The sequence below is a fragment of the Juglans regia genome, chromosome 9, assembly GCF_001411555.2.
Source record: "Juglans regia cultivar Chandler chromosome 9, Walnut 2.0, whole genome shotgun sequence".
NCBI classification, from domain to species: domain Eukaryota; kingdom Viridiplantae; phylum Streptophyta; class Magnoliopsida; order Fagales; family Juglandaceae; genus Juglans; species Juglans regia.
The window spans coordinates 2,551,918-2,566,609 of NC_049909.1; the positions used below are offsets into that span (position 1 = coordinate 2,551,918).

General features: G+C 38.7%; 1 protein-coding gene across 2 annotated transcripts; it reads left to right on the top strand.

Moving 5' to 3' along the window:
- The first annotated feature begins 407 nt into the window (after positions 1-407).
- Positions 408-13,930, top strand: LOC109011460 (protein PAT1 homolog). 2 transcript variants are annotated; one of them, XM_018992676.2, is made up of 6 exons: positions 890-966; positions 1,070-1,196; positions 1,685-1,830; positions 8,656-8,712; positions 9,806-9,869; positions 11,222-13,930. In XM_018992676.2, the coding sequence occupies exons 2-6, from the start codon at positions 1,181-1,183 to the stop codon at positions 13,354-13,356; spliced, it is 2,418 nt and encodes an 805-aa protein (XP_018848221.2). In that variant the 5' UTR covers positions 890-966; positions 1,070-1,180; the 3' UTR covers positions 13,357-13,930. The 2 variants fall into 2 exon arrangements, with proteins under 2 accessions (XP_018848220.2, XP_018848221.2); XM_018992675.2 differs by lacking the exon at positions 1,070-1,196 and having other exon boundaries at positions 408-966.
- The last annotated feature ends 762 nt before the right edge of the window (positions 13,931-14,692 follow it).

Below are 14,692 nucleotides of genomic sequence, written 5' to 3' on the forward strand. Positions count from 1 at the left end.
ATAATGTCAGTAAGCATACGAGACTAATGACGTGTCTTCCTCTCATTAGAGACATAAAACTCAATTAGATTTTCTCTTGGGAAATAGATACATGAGGAAATATAGTTAAGGTTAGGACCTTAAGTTGCTTTACATATTAAATGGAAGAGCGATCGGATATTTGATGGGCCAATTATTATGTGACTCGCCTTCCACATTTATTAGAGATAGATGTTTAAAAGAATATAAGTAGTTAAAAGTAGATAAACAAGCAAAAGGAAATAAAAAATAAAAAATAAAAATAAAAATAAAAATAAAAATAAAGAAAAGTAAAAGGCAAGAGAAAAGGTGGAAAGAGGGATGCATCTCCTTTTCATCTATGGTTTTTTTACCCTTTCGCACGTAATGTAAGCAGCAGCTCACCCCAACTCGTTCATTCCACAGCCACAGCCACAACAACATCAAAATCACTTCTACTATTATACTCAATTCAAGACCACCACAACAACAAATTCACCATAACTTCTCTCTCTCTCTCTCCCCCCCACCGTCCAACCCTATTCTATTCTCCCTATCTACAACAATATGACCATCCTTATCCCTATTTAGGGTTCCTCTCTCTCTCTCTCTCTCCGATTCCGAGCCCACAAATTTCATTGACGGGACTTAAGCTCTACCGTGCCCAAGTCGCCTTGCGGATCTTCTCATCTGCGTCCTACATCTCTGCAGAAACCCTAGAAATATTGTTTCGCTTTTAAGGGTTTCTACTGCTGCTTCTTCAGATTTCGATTCTTTAACATCTTTTCTTTACCTGTAGTTGTTTTTTTAGGGTTTTTCATTTTTGAGTTTTTGTTACAGTACAAAAGGAAAATAATTTTTTTTAGAAGAAACAGAATCTCGTAGGAATGGATGGGTTTTGTATTGGTGGAAGTCTTGAAGAGCCTTCCAATCCTAAAGATCGTGAGCAATTCGGAGATAATTCCACAGGTTTTGCTACGTTTTATTAGCTTTGATATAATTAGCCCCGGCTTCTGCTTTTCTATTTGCTTTTTACTGGATCTGGTTTTGGTTACCTGTCTGTTCCATCAAGGAATGCAAGATGTGAAAGCTTCTTGCGCGATCCCAAGATGTACGTGTGTGTGTGTGTGGGCGCGTGAGTGCGTGTGTATAATTTGAACGGGGATCGTGAACCGAGTCAAATATGAATAGCAGTAAAGGTTCGGTTTGGTGGTTTCTTAAATATTTTGCTGTTCTTATCTTACGTTGCTGCTGCACCATTCTTTGTTTGCCTTCCTGCTTGTTCATAGTTAACTAGGATTTCTTGTCAAGCAAATGAGATTGTGGTCTTTGGTTTTAATAACTGTGCTTTCCTATATTTGTGAGTCAAAATAAGATAAGTTTTTATCAAAATCCGAGCATCTTTGCATGTAAAAGTAGTTCAAGAGGTATGGGAAAGAGACATGGGTCAGCTAAAACAAACCTTTTGATTGCCTTCTATGTATGCATATGAGGACTTTTTATTGGTCTGTTGCGAGTTGTGATTAATAAATGTCTATTATGCACATGTATTTCTGTTGTTTGGCTTCTACGAATATCTTCTTATATTCAGAATTAAATTTGCTTTTACAAGTTATATATGGATAATGAAGGGCTTTTTTTATTTTTATTTTTAATTTTTTAAAACTTGAATCCTTTTGTAATGCAGAAGACACAGTATTTGATGCATCACAATATGCGTTCTTTGGTAAAGATGTTGTTGAGGAAGTTGAGTTGGGGGGATTAGAAGAGGAGGAGGTCGGTTTGCCTACAGTTGGGATAGACGAGGAAGAATTTCTGTACAATAGAGAAGAGGTAATGTGACTTCATTTATTTTATTTTATTTTATTTCTTTCATGTCTGTTCTTTACATCTTTTCTGCCGTGTTACCTTCTATTTATGGTTTGAATGGTTGAATATTACACTTGAAACCATTTGTTTGGAATGTAATTTTTTTTGTATATTCTTTGCTTTGGAGTCTTGGATTAAAACTAGGAGAGGTTGGAAAGATGGCCCATGCAATTTTGGCTTGTAGGAGTATGGCATCTAAAACTGAGTGTTCTTTAATAATATTTCGTAGCATACTTTATTCTTAATAGTATTTTTGCTGGTGTGTTGCAAGAATTGAGAGTTTTTGGTTAGTACAACATTAATTGATTAAGTTGCAAACCAGAAACATCAACTTGCTCAAGACCATAGTTATTAATAGTTGGGCTTACTTCTAAAAAATTGCCATGCTGAGTGAGGAAATGATGTTGCCTATGGAGTCTTTGTGTTGCACCGCATAGTCTAACTGCCTCTTTCTGCCCTTATGAGGCCTTTTTTCTTGGATGCATGTCTCAACTTAAAAAGATTTGTGCCTAAATAAGGTGTGATGCAACAGAAGGCTTGTGTCAGCTTTGCATACACTTTTTTCCATTGATTTCATTGTTTTAAAAGCATGCCTAATGCAACTAAAAGTGCCCAAGGAAAAATGCTTCTGGACTTTAAAGCAATGTTCAAAGTGCATTTAATGCATACCACGCAAGGTCAGAACCAGCAGGAGGAGTCTGACTGGCAATATGGCTGAAAGAGAGATGCTCAGTACGTTAAAGGAGATGAAAAATCAATTTGTTGAGTTGGAGGCAGCGGTAGCTTTTTTATATATGAAAATAGATTTTGCTTTCAGCCGGAGGTAATAGGGTTGTAAGGCCCAATAAGAGGGAGTCCAAGATAGGCTCGAATCCGTTAAAATCAGATGAAGGAAAATAGAAAGTTGGGTTCGGCTCAGTCCCTATAGCCAAATCTAGAAGATTGTGGAGGGTTGAAAGGAAGATAGGGTCATTCGAAGTGGGTTCTATGTTGGGTATTGGCGTAGAGTTAGTCGAAATGGAATGCCTTTTGCCACGTGTCAGCATTCTCCTGGAAGAAATGATGGCACCCTCACTGGAGTTGAGTGTAACGCTGAGGCTTGAAGGAGATGTAGGGTTTGCCGAAGTGGCACATAATGGATCGCCGGGGGGTGACGCATCTCTAGTTCTCGTCGACGAAATGACGACACCCACGTCGGAGGTGAAGGAAATTTGTGGGTTTGTCGCCAACCCAGAACCTCCAATGGTGACCATGGCCTCACCACACATGATAGAGAGAACAAATTTTTTGGTTATCTCTTCAACATCTTGTGACAGTAACCAGGGTGTTTTTGGGGAGGCACGACATTTGAATGTAGGGGATGGTGTGGAGGAAATTTTGGGCTTGTCATTGGTGCCTAGTGAGGAGGAATGTTTTGGGCCTGGTGTACAGTTGGGAGCTGAGTCTGGGGAAGATGTTGTCCCCTTGATATCTCTTCCTCCATTAGCTGGTTCATCATCGGATTGGGTTCTGCGAAAGATATTTCAGCATGGGGATTACATGTGGAGGATTTGAAGACCAATTCACAGCACTACTCACTGCTATTGAGGCAGGTCACTTGAAACGAAATCAAGATTTAAGAAGAGCAGAGAGTAAAGCGTCTTACTTAGGCAATCAACTACGACGCCAAGGGAGGTAGTTCAAGTAGAGGGAGGGCATGAAGCCTTCCTCCGTCCTTGTAGGAAGGGGTGTAGTATGAAGAATGGAGCTTCTAAGGGAGTTTTGGGTGGTGTCTTAATTTTGTGGAAACAAGGGGTTGGGGTAGTTACAATGATTTGCTTTTCTATAGGGAGGAAGCATTTTGTCCCAATTGGGCTTGGTGTATATTGGATGGACTTACTGGTCATTAGGGGTACTTTATTATGGGATATGTGTTCTCTCTTGTATACACCAGTGTACTTGGCTACGCCTATTGATATTAATAAATTTTTACTTATAAAAGATATATATTCAAAGAAAAAACAACATTTATTTTCTAGAAGCTCTTGACGTAAAGAACCATGCTTGTGTATTTTCATTAAAAGATAACATGATTCAAATAGATATAACTATTGATCAGCTACCCATCAAGAATGACAATAGATTTGTAGCACTAATTTTACGTGTTGTTGCAGGTGTTTTTTTACATTCATTTGCTTAATTTTGGCCTCATGTTATAACATGTTTGAAAATTGTTTATCAATAAAAAAAGGAAGTTGGAAAATATATTTCGTAAAGCACGGGGCAATAGTGTGGATAATCATGAAGGTGCCTTAGGGGATGTTTGTGGAATGAGATGAGATGAAAAATCTGTGATGAAATGGTTTGTGAATAGTAGTAAAATGGTTTTGAGTTATGATATTTTATGGGGTTTTGGGAAAGGAGAGAAAATGTTGAATAAAAAATATTAGAAATAAAAATATTGTTAGGATATAATTTTTTAATATAATTTTGTTTTGGGATTTGAAAAAGTTGAATTGTTTTTTGTTTGAAAGTTTGGAAAAGTTATAATGATTAGTTTGCAAAAAGTTGTAATTATTAGTTTGAAAGTGCTTGTGTTTGAGTGATGTTTGGGAAGGAAATGAGATGAGATGAAAATTATTTCCAAACATGCCCTTAGTTTCCTGCCTTGTTGGCTTCCCCTTCCGCTTCAACCATAGTAAAGTATTAATTTTGGGTGAGTAATCATTGCGAAAGAAGCATTTAGGCTTCTTGTATGCCTTTTGATGTAGGTTCATTGGATTGATTTTGGGGAATCTTTAATATTCATTATTTTATAATGATGTGGTTGGTTGTCTTTTCACGCATAACTAGTTAAAGGGAATGTAATATTTCTGGTTTTGTATAGGAAAGTGGTGAATAGTTTCCCACATTGCCTAGGAGGGAGAAGTTCAAGCCCTTTATAATGATTCCAGGAAGCTCCAATTGTATCATTGACTAGTTGTTTTGGAGCAGGGCTTAGATATGACTTGAGCTTTCTTTTTTAGAAATGATATTAGAGCCAAACCCATAAAAGTAGGACTCGAGCCGTTCCACCTATATGATGGAATTGCCTAACGAGGACATTGGGGATTTAAGAGGGGGGAGATTATAATACTCTTGATTGTACTTCTAAAGAAAATTGTAATACTCTGGATTGTGTATAGGAAGGTGGCAAGGGGTTCTCACTTTGATTGGGAGGGGAAGTTACAAACCCTTTATAATGATTCAAAGGGGCTCCAATTATATCATTGACTAGTTTTTTTTTTTTTTAGTATGATCCTGGATATGGCGTGGACTTTATTTTGGCTCACTACAATGAATCTTGTATTTTTTTTGGATAAATAATCAGATTTTATCAATAAAAGAATGGGCAAAATGCCAAGTACAAAACTCTTATGCCCTAGCTAAGTAGGCGCATTATAAGCAAGGAAATCATGTAAGTCCATGCCATTAAAGTCTACAATAATAGCCCAAGTACAAAGAGTTCTAAAAAATAAAACTTTTATCTCCTCCACCAATCTCTCTTTGTCCTCAAACGTCCACTCGCTTCTCTCCTGCCACAAGCACCCACATAATGCATATAAGGATATCTTCCAAACCCCTTTGATATGCTGCATGCCTTGGATAGTTGTCCAACACACCATCACTGCCACCTCGGTCTTTGACATAACCCTTGCTAGATCTAGTCTACTAAACACCTTGTTCCAGAGTTCCCTTGCTATCTCACAATGTAAAAGAAGATGATCCATCGACTCACCCTGTCTTCTACACATGCAACACCAATCTGCTATGATTACCCTCCCTTTCCTTAGGTTGTCGATGGTGAGAATCTTGCCTAGTGAAGTTGTACACACAAAAAATGAAACTTTAGGGGGTGCCTTGTGGCTCTAGAGCCTTCTCCAAGGAAATTGAGTATCGGGCTCTTGTGTGAGAGCCTTATAAAAGGAGCAAACAGAAAAGATGCCTTTCCTTGTAGGTATCCACTACATACCATCTTCATGCTGAATGTTTGGTCGTATGGAGTATATTAGGCTATAAAAATCTACAAAACTGCTCGTTTCTCAATCCTGTGCCGCCCTACTAAAGTTAATATTCCAGTGAATCCGCCCTCCCGAGATCCCCATAACTTCCGCCACTGTGACATTTTTGGCACTAGCAATCTAGAAAAGTGAAGGAAATAAATCATGTAGGGCACTATTACCACGCCAAACATCTCTCCAAAATATAATCCTGGTTCCTACAACCACCTAAAGTCTAGAGTGTCGATTGAAGACCCCCACCCTTTTCTTATGTGTTTCCACAAGCCCACTCCATAGGCCCTTCTAACTTCTCTAGTACACCATCCCCCCCATAAACCGCCATATTTGTTTTCAATCATTGTTTTCCATAGGGCCTCTGGTTCCTTGTTATATCTCCACAACCATTTGCCAAATAATCTCCGATTAAACAACCTCAAATTTCTTATACCCAAACCACCATTAGAGATAGGACGACATACCTTCTCCCACTTAACTAAATGGAACTTAAACTCCTCCCCCATTCCTCCCCACAAGAAATCTCGTTGTAGCTTCGATACGGGCCACCACTCTTGTCAGTATAGGGAATAGAGATAAGAAATAGGTTGGTAGAGATAAAAATAGGTTGGTAGGTTAGAAAGTGAACTCTTGATCAAAGTAATCAAACCTCCTTTCGACAAGTACATTCTCTTCCACCCTGCCAGTCTCCTCTCTATTCTTTTGATCACCGTATCCCAAATGGAGGACGCCTTCGATGCAATCCCCTACGGAAGTCCCAGATAAGTCATAGGAAATGCAGCAATCTTACAACCCAGTGTTCTAGCCAGTTGGCGCATGTTAGGAACACCTCCAATTGGCACCATCTCTGATTTCTCAAAGTTCACTTTCAAATCAGAAATTGCTTCAAAACATAATAGCAAGGTCTTCAATTATTGCACCTGATTTTGATCAGCTTCACACAAAAATAAGCGTATCATTTGCAAACAACAAATTGGAAATATTAATAATACCCTTTATCTGGGGTTCAAATTGGGAAACCATCTACGAAACCATTATCCACCAAAGCCGAAATCATCCTACTTAGCTCCTCCATAATAATAACAAATAGTAAAGGTGATAACGGATCCCTTTGTCTCAAACCACGTGAACTCTGAAAGAAGCCCTCTAGACTGCCATTTGTCAACACTGAAAATCTCACAATAGATATACACCAACGGATCCATGTCCTCCACCTTTTCCCAAAACCACATATCCCAAGTAGATAAAGAAGCAATTCCCAGTTAACGTGATCATACGCCTTCTCCATATCTAACTTGCACATGATCCCTGAAGTGCCAGCCTTTAGTCTGCTATCAAGACATTCATTAGCAATAAGGACCGCATCAAGAATCTGCCTATCTTTTACAAAGGCATTTTGAGGTTTACTGATAATCTTCCCTATTACCTTGCTAAGATAGTTTGCAAGTACTTTAGAAATAATCTTGTAAACCCCATTCACTAGGCTAATAGGCCGAAACTCCGTAATCTAACTGAGCAGTAGCTGTTTTTGGGTATTAATGCAAGAAAAGTGGTGTTAAGACTTTTCTCAAAATTTCCAGCCGAGAATAGCTCCTGTCATTAGGTCTTCCTTGACCACATCCCAACATTCTTGGAATAATCCCATAGAGAACCCATCTGGACCGGGTGCCTTATCTTTGACCATTTTTTGCACTACATCAAATACCTTTACCTCCTCAAAAGCCCTCTCCAACCGAACCACATCACTCGGCCAAATATTATCAAAGACAAGTCCATCAAGTGTAGGCCGCCATCCCACCTACTCAGTTAGAAGCTTCTCAAAGAAATCAACTACATGATTGTGGATTACCTGATCTTCTATACATTCTACCCCATCAATTTTCAGCACCTTTATGTTGTTATTTCTCCTATGAGAATTTGCAATTCTATGAAAGAACTTTGTACTTTGGTCGCCTTCCTTTAACCACAGAGCGCTTGATTTTTGACGCCATGACACTTCTTCTAGTAAAATCATCCTCTCAAGCTCTGCAACCAGTGATGTCTTTTGCACTTGTTCTTCCTGTGTAAGAGGCCGCCTCTCTATCTCCTGAATTTCCATCAACTTGATTTTCTTGTTTTCCCCTATATTTCCGAAAGACTGCATGTTCCACAACTTCAAATCTCTTTTAAAATCTGTCAATTTATTTGCAAAAATGAAGTTGGGGCTACCTTGGAATTGGTAGGAAGACCACCACTGTTTGACCCTATCCACAAACCCTTCCATTTTCAACCACATATTCTCAAATTTAAAATACCGTTGGCCACTCCGTAGACCTCCACAATCAAGCAAGATAGGCTAATGATCCGAAGATAAGTGAGCCAAACGCTTTTGCCACACATCCGGGAAAGGACTTTCCCACTCTGATGAAATTAGGAACCGGTCCAACATGGACCAAGTCTGGTTATTCGACCTTGTGGCAGGACCCCTTGCGAGTGGCAAATCCACCAGGTTCAAGTAAAAAATGTACTTTGAGAACTCCACCATTACGGGCCTCACTCTTCTGCTTCCGAATCTTGTGTATTACTAGTTGATAAAAAATCTTGTATTACAAACTTTTGTTTGTATAGTTGTATTTGTTTCACTCTTTTGCCATTGATTGTTTGCAGTGGTAGTTATTAAAATAATACGATATTAGAATTTGAATAAAAAAATATTGTTGCATTCTAGCATAAGTGTTTTGTACAGTGGAATAAATTCTTCTATCTTGATTTGCAGGGTGAGAATTTACAATCTCTGTCTGATATTGACGATCTTGCCAGTACTTTCTCAAAGGTCAGTTTACTGGAAGTGATTATGCTGTCACAGAAGAGTGGACGCTTATCATATGTATTTATAGTTATTGGCATATGTCTGTTTCTTTGTGAAAGATGCATTTGAGATACTATCATCAACATTATTGCTTGTGCCTGGAGATTGGTCAAAATGGCTCCAATTTTTGCAGATTTGTTAGTATAGGATGCCGGCCACACCTCTTGCAGCCTGTGATACAGAATAGTTTGAGGAATACATATTTTCAATATAAGGTCTCAAGACTTGAAGGATTATTTGATGATGTTTAACATATGGTCCTGCCAGAAACTTCTAACATTTATTCAGCTGTAGTTATATGAATGACTGTGCTTGTAAGCCGCCGGGCACGGGGGGTGGGGGGATGGGGAATCACAATTCTTGGCTATCCTGCAAGAAGTGGAATGACTTCTTTCCTTATTGGTTGCCTATTTTTTGGGCCTGGAACGGATATTTGTTTTTTATAAGTAAGCCTGGAATGGATATTCCTAAATGTTTTATGCATGTTCTAGAATGCACCAACCTCAGTAGTATATCAATTGGGTTTTCCATTACCTCCAGTTCTAGTGTGGTTATGAAGATATAAGTTAGGATGTTATGTGCCTATCGGTGCATGAATTGCTAAACTAGTAGCCCATCTGTCGTATATCTATTTTCACATTTATATCTTGAGTCTGTACTGTCTGCCCACATATGTGAAGAAGTGCTGTTCTTATATGTGCTCTCGGAGATTTTGGAATGCAGTTGTAGGCTTTCAATTTATGCTGGCCTTTTATTTATTTATTTATTTATTTATTTATTTATTTTTGGGGGGGGGGGGTTGGGGGGTTGAATATAATAATATAATAAAACTATTACTTCATGTTAAAGATGATTCCATTAAAATGGTAGGTTTGAAGGAAAACTGAAGTTCATGCATGATATTTTAGCATTTGGTTTAGTTGTTATCTCACTAGTGTGATGTTTCCATATTATCTGGGAATGACCACGGTATGTTCTTATAATTAGATTTGTCATATACTCTGTTGATTTATGCAGCTTTCTTGTTGTATAATCGAAGTTTCTTCTATTGTATCAGTTGAACAAGGTTGTTAGTGGATCAAGAAGCACAGGTATCATTGGTGATAGGGAATCCAGAGAAGGTGAGCACAATATATTCCTATAGAATCAAACATGGTTATTTACAATAGTTCAATTTCTTTTTTGAAAAAGTAATTTGACATAAATCATGGGAGCTCATTGTTTTTTATCGTAATTTCTGTGACTTCTTTCAGTTTATGTAACTTTTATTAGGTAGTGTTATGTGGCCTATAGAATATCATGCTTGGTTATTTACATCTTGCGGGACTTCATTATAAGTCGAGGTCAGAATGCTAATTGGGATGCAATATAAACCAAATTTCTTTAGGTTTGTGGTAGTTTATGGATCGTGTTTCTGCATGTTAAAAATATTGGTATGGACTTTAGCCTCATGTAATGCATGTGAATTTCGGTGGGAGCAATGTGATCTATTGGGCAGTATCAAATTTTTCCTACACACATTTTGGGGATTAGTGATACATCATGTGTTACTTTGTTCTAGGTTGAAAACTTGACAACTTTTGTTTACTAGTTGTTGGTTGCTTCGATTCTTGTCCCAAATGTAATTTTGTTTGTGGTTCTTGGATTACCTGCTTGGTTGGCTGTGAATGAAGCAGAGGATATAGAGCTGCTTGCCATGTTGAGGCGTCTGCAACTTGTGTGCCACATGGGAATAGCTGATATAGTTCTGGAGAGTGATGCTCTGAGTTTAGTTATGGATATAAATTTTGAAAAGCCAATCTGCTCACATACGGGAAATGTAGTTGAAACATAAAGAGTTGGAACATCTAAAACATAAAAGCAAATAAATGAGTTGAATAATCAGTAAATAGATATCAAATAGTAAAACAATTTACACAAGCAGATCGTATTAGTTGTACCATGAGCAAATTCATTACATGTAATATGGCACACAAATCCTATTAAAGAATCTGCAAAACCTTACTTCCATAACATATCGTATAATAGATGAAATTTCATTAACAAACAAATCATTCCAACTTGAACATCAAGGGCATGATCATATGCTGACTAAAAAAACATCAAGGCCATGACCATACTACAACCTTGCTTACATAACTGCAAAACTTCAACACTCCTTAGCAACCAAGGATTCTTAGCTGTGTACTAAGGAAAGAGCCATTGCATTGCATGATCACAAATGGATTGCATTGCACTATATCACCTTTTACTTTGACTAACTACATGCTCCACTTTTTTCTGACAATTTAAAGTGGCTTTTAAATTATCGGTTGTGCCAGTAAGCAGGTAAATCTAGCTTTGGGGATGATAAAAGATGGAACCTGTTTTTCTTGATTTGGCCAAACCTGAGTTATTTTTATGGCAATTTGACAGTACATTTGCTCCCACGTGGTTCTGTCAATTGAACTTATTTTCCTTTGTGACTTCTCAGGTTCCTCTGCTGCCGAATGGGCACAAGGGGAGGACTTCCCTTACTGGTTGGATCCACACGTATTGGACTCTGAAAGCACTCAGGATGGCAAACGATGGTCATCACAGCCAAGCAATTTTCTTGCTGAATCAAAGCCTTTGTACAGAACGTCTTCATACCCTGAGCAGCAACAACAGCAGCATCACCAAAACCATCACCTCCAGCATGTCTCCAGCGAGCCAATTCCAGTACCAAAATCTTCTTTTACTTCATATCCTCCCCCTGGGGGCAGGTCTCCACAGGGTTCACCCAACCACCACCCAGGCCATCTGAATGTCCCATATCTTGCTGGTAGATCTGAGATGGGAATATCTTCACCAACTCTCTCTCCCTTCTCTAATTCTCAGCCACAGTTGACTGGTTTACAACACGGTTTGAATTTTGGAGGAAATATGCCTCAATTTAGTCAGAGTCTCTCAGGTAATAGCCGACCACCAAACCACTGGGTTACCCAGTCCAACTTTTATCATGGAGATCCTTCCGGCCTTGTGAACAACTTGCTGCCACAACGGTTACCCCATCAGAATGGATTAATGCCGCCACAAATAGTGCCACAGCCACAGCCGCCACAGCATAGGCTGCATCATCCTGTTCAGCCATCATTCGGCCATTTATCGGGGTTTCAGTCACAGCTATATAACCCTCATCTTTCTCCAGGTCCTCCCTTAATGGGCAAGTTTGAAGCAATGCTTGGCCTTTCTGATCTAATGAGAGACCAAAGATTGAAATCAGCTCAGAAAGGGAGAGTGAATCTCAGGTTTCCCCATCAGGGCTTTGATACCAGTAGCCACAGGAGCGATAGTGGGTGGCCGCAGTTTCGATCGAAGTATATGACATCTGATGAAATAGAGGGTATCCTTAGAATGCAGCTTGCTGCGACGCACAGTAATGACCCCTATGTAGATGACTATTACCACCAGGCTTGTCTTGCAAAAAAATCTGCCGGGGCGAAGCTGAAACATCATTTCTGCCCAACTCAAGTGAGGGATCTTCCTCCTCAAGCTCGTGCTAATTCCGAACCACATGCTTTTCTCCAAGTTGATGCTCTTGGGAGGGTTTCGTTTTCATCAATTCGTCGACCTCGTCCACTCCTTGAAGTTGACCCTCCGAATATGTCCATTGTTGGCAGCTCTGAACAAAAAGTTTTGGAGAAGCCCCTTGAACAAGAGCCAATGCTTGCAGCCCGGGTCATGATCGAGGATGGCCTATGTCTTCTTCTTGATGTGGATGATATTGACCGTTTCTTACAGTTCAATCAGCTCCAAGATGGTGGGGCCCAGTTAAGACGGAGGCGGCAAGTCCTGCTGGAAGGGCTGGCAGCATCACTTCAATTGGTTGACCCACTTGGCAAAAATGGAAACACAGTTGGCCTTGCTCACAAGGATGATCTTGTTTTCTTACGGTTGGTTTCTCTTCCCAAGGGGCGGAAGCTCCTTGCACGGTATCTACAGCTTCTTTTTCCTGCAGGCGAGCTCATGCGAATAGTCTGCATGGCAATATTCCGTCATTTAAGGTTCTTATTTGGTGGCCTTCCCTCTGATCCAGCAGCAGCAGAAACAACAGATAATCTTGCTAAGGTTGTTTCCGTGTGTGTCCATGGCATGGATCTTAGTGCAATCAGTGCCTGTCTGGCAGCAGTAGTTTGTTCCTTAGAGCAGCCCCCACTTCGTCCTCTTGGAAGCTCGGCTGGAGGTGGGGCTTCCCTGATTCTTAAATCTGTTCTTGAGAGGGCAACTGAACTCTTAACCGATCCTCATGCTGCTAGCAGCTACAATATAACTAATCGGTCACTTTGGCAGGCCTCATTTGATGAGTTCTTTGGCCTTCTCACCAAGTACTGCGTAAATAAATATGATAGTGTTATGCAGTCATTGATTTTGCAAGCTCCATCAAATACGTCTCCTATTGGGTCAGATGCAGCTAGAGCTATCAGTAAGGAAATGCCAGTTGAGCTGTTACGAGCAAGTCTTCCTCACACCGATGAGAACCAAAAGAAGCTGTTAATGGATTTTGCACAGCGTTCAATGCCTGTAGTTGGATTAAACGGTAATGGTGGGAGTTCTGGTCACATGAATTCGGAGTCGGTGCTGGGTTGACAGAAAGTTGCTTGGATATCCAGTAGAGCACTGTTGGAAAAGGGGAAGTTACGGTATGTATCTAGGTGGACCAATGATCTTCTCTCATGCTTTCCATGCAAACAAAGATCTTCACATGGCAGCTGTGTGAAAGTGGAATCTACTTGTGAGTGTTTAGTCCATTAGGTTTTATGTGCTTAGTTGTTTTTGCTGCTGCTCTTGAGAAAACTTTTAAGCAGGCCCTTCGGTATAATTATGTCTCGAGTCTGCAATTATTTTCTCACTCATGGCTATTGTTTTTATTCCGTTTTTTATTTTGTGAGTTTGAGGGTGGAGCTTATTTTCATGCTCTGTGGTGGTCCAGATGATGATAATAGTAGCAAGTAAGAGTTATAGGAAATTATCAGTATGTACAGATTTTAGGTAGAGGTTGATGTCTCCCCATTTTCCTTTCCTATTATTAAACAAAGGATGTGGGATTGGTTTCATGTTCACCTCAACTTGTAAGAGAGTGCATGCTATTCCTGACTGGAAATGGCGCTTTCTTTTGGAGAATGGAACCGATGATGATGGTGGGTGTTTTTTAAGGTTTTCATTATTATTATTATTATTATTAAGTTCTGAACTGAAAAACATCAAAACCTGTTCCATATTTTGTTCGTTGGTTGTATGTACATTCTATGGTGGCTCTAAAGCCACCGCTCCCAGTCCCGCTAGGATCCACCGATAGTGTAAAATGTTGTGTTTTTTTATTTTATTTTTTTATACATGTATTTTTTTTAACACTGTAAAATATTTTCTAAAAAAATAAAAAAATTATAATATCATTAAAGAATATTTACTTAAATCACTTAATAAAAAAATATATTAAAAAAGTTTTTTAAAAAATATAGCAGGATCGATATGTAGCTTTACTCGTATATTTTAAGTTAGGGATACTGATGTTAATTTTGATGCTGTACGTTAGAAGAAAAGGACGGACTTTCTGCAGTCTCCAAAATTGATTTCTTGACTATTTATGGATAAATTGATTTCTTGACTCTATTTATGGATGTGATTACCTGCATGTAATGATTCCAACTCAAATAAATCAAGCTTTGAATACTTTTGATTTTTAAAAATTCACGATAAGCTCTTAACAATTTAAATATTCAACCAAATAGTTTTGATTAGATAAGGTTCTTATGATTTAATTGTTTTTTTTTTTTTTTGGTAATGTAAATTAATAAAGTAATATATAAAGTAATATATATAGATTTATATGCTCACACATATATATATATATATATTTTAGTATATGGATTACATAATAAGTAATAAGTTCTATTTGCATTATGTATGTAATCTAGTATATTAT

Bases quoted from the DNA above. Each gene is read 5' to 3' on its own strand.
- LOC109011460 (XM_018992675.2), top strand. From the start codon at position 885: ATGGATGGGTTTTGTATTGGTGGAAGTCTTGAAGAGCCTTCCAATCCT. The intron at 1,831-8,655 runs GTAATGTGACTT...CTTGATTTGCAG, and splicing joins TTCTGTACAATAGAGAAGAG to GGTGAGAATTTACAATCTCT. The intron at 8,713-9,805 runs GTCAGTTTACTG...CTATTGTATCAG, and splicing joins TTGCCAGTACTTTCTCAAAG to TTGAACAAGGTTGTTAGTGG.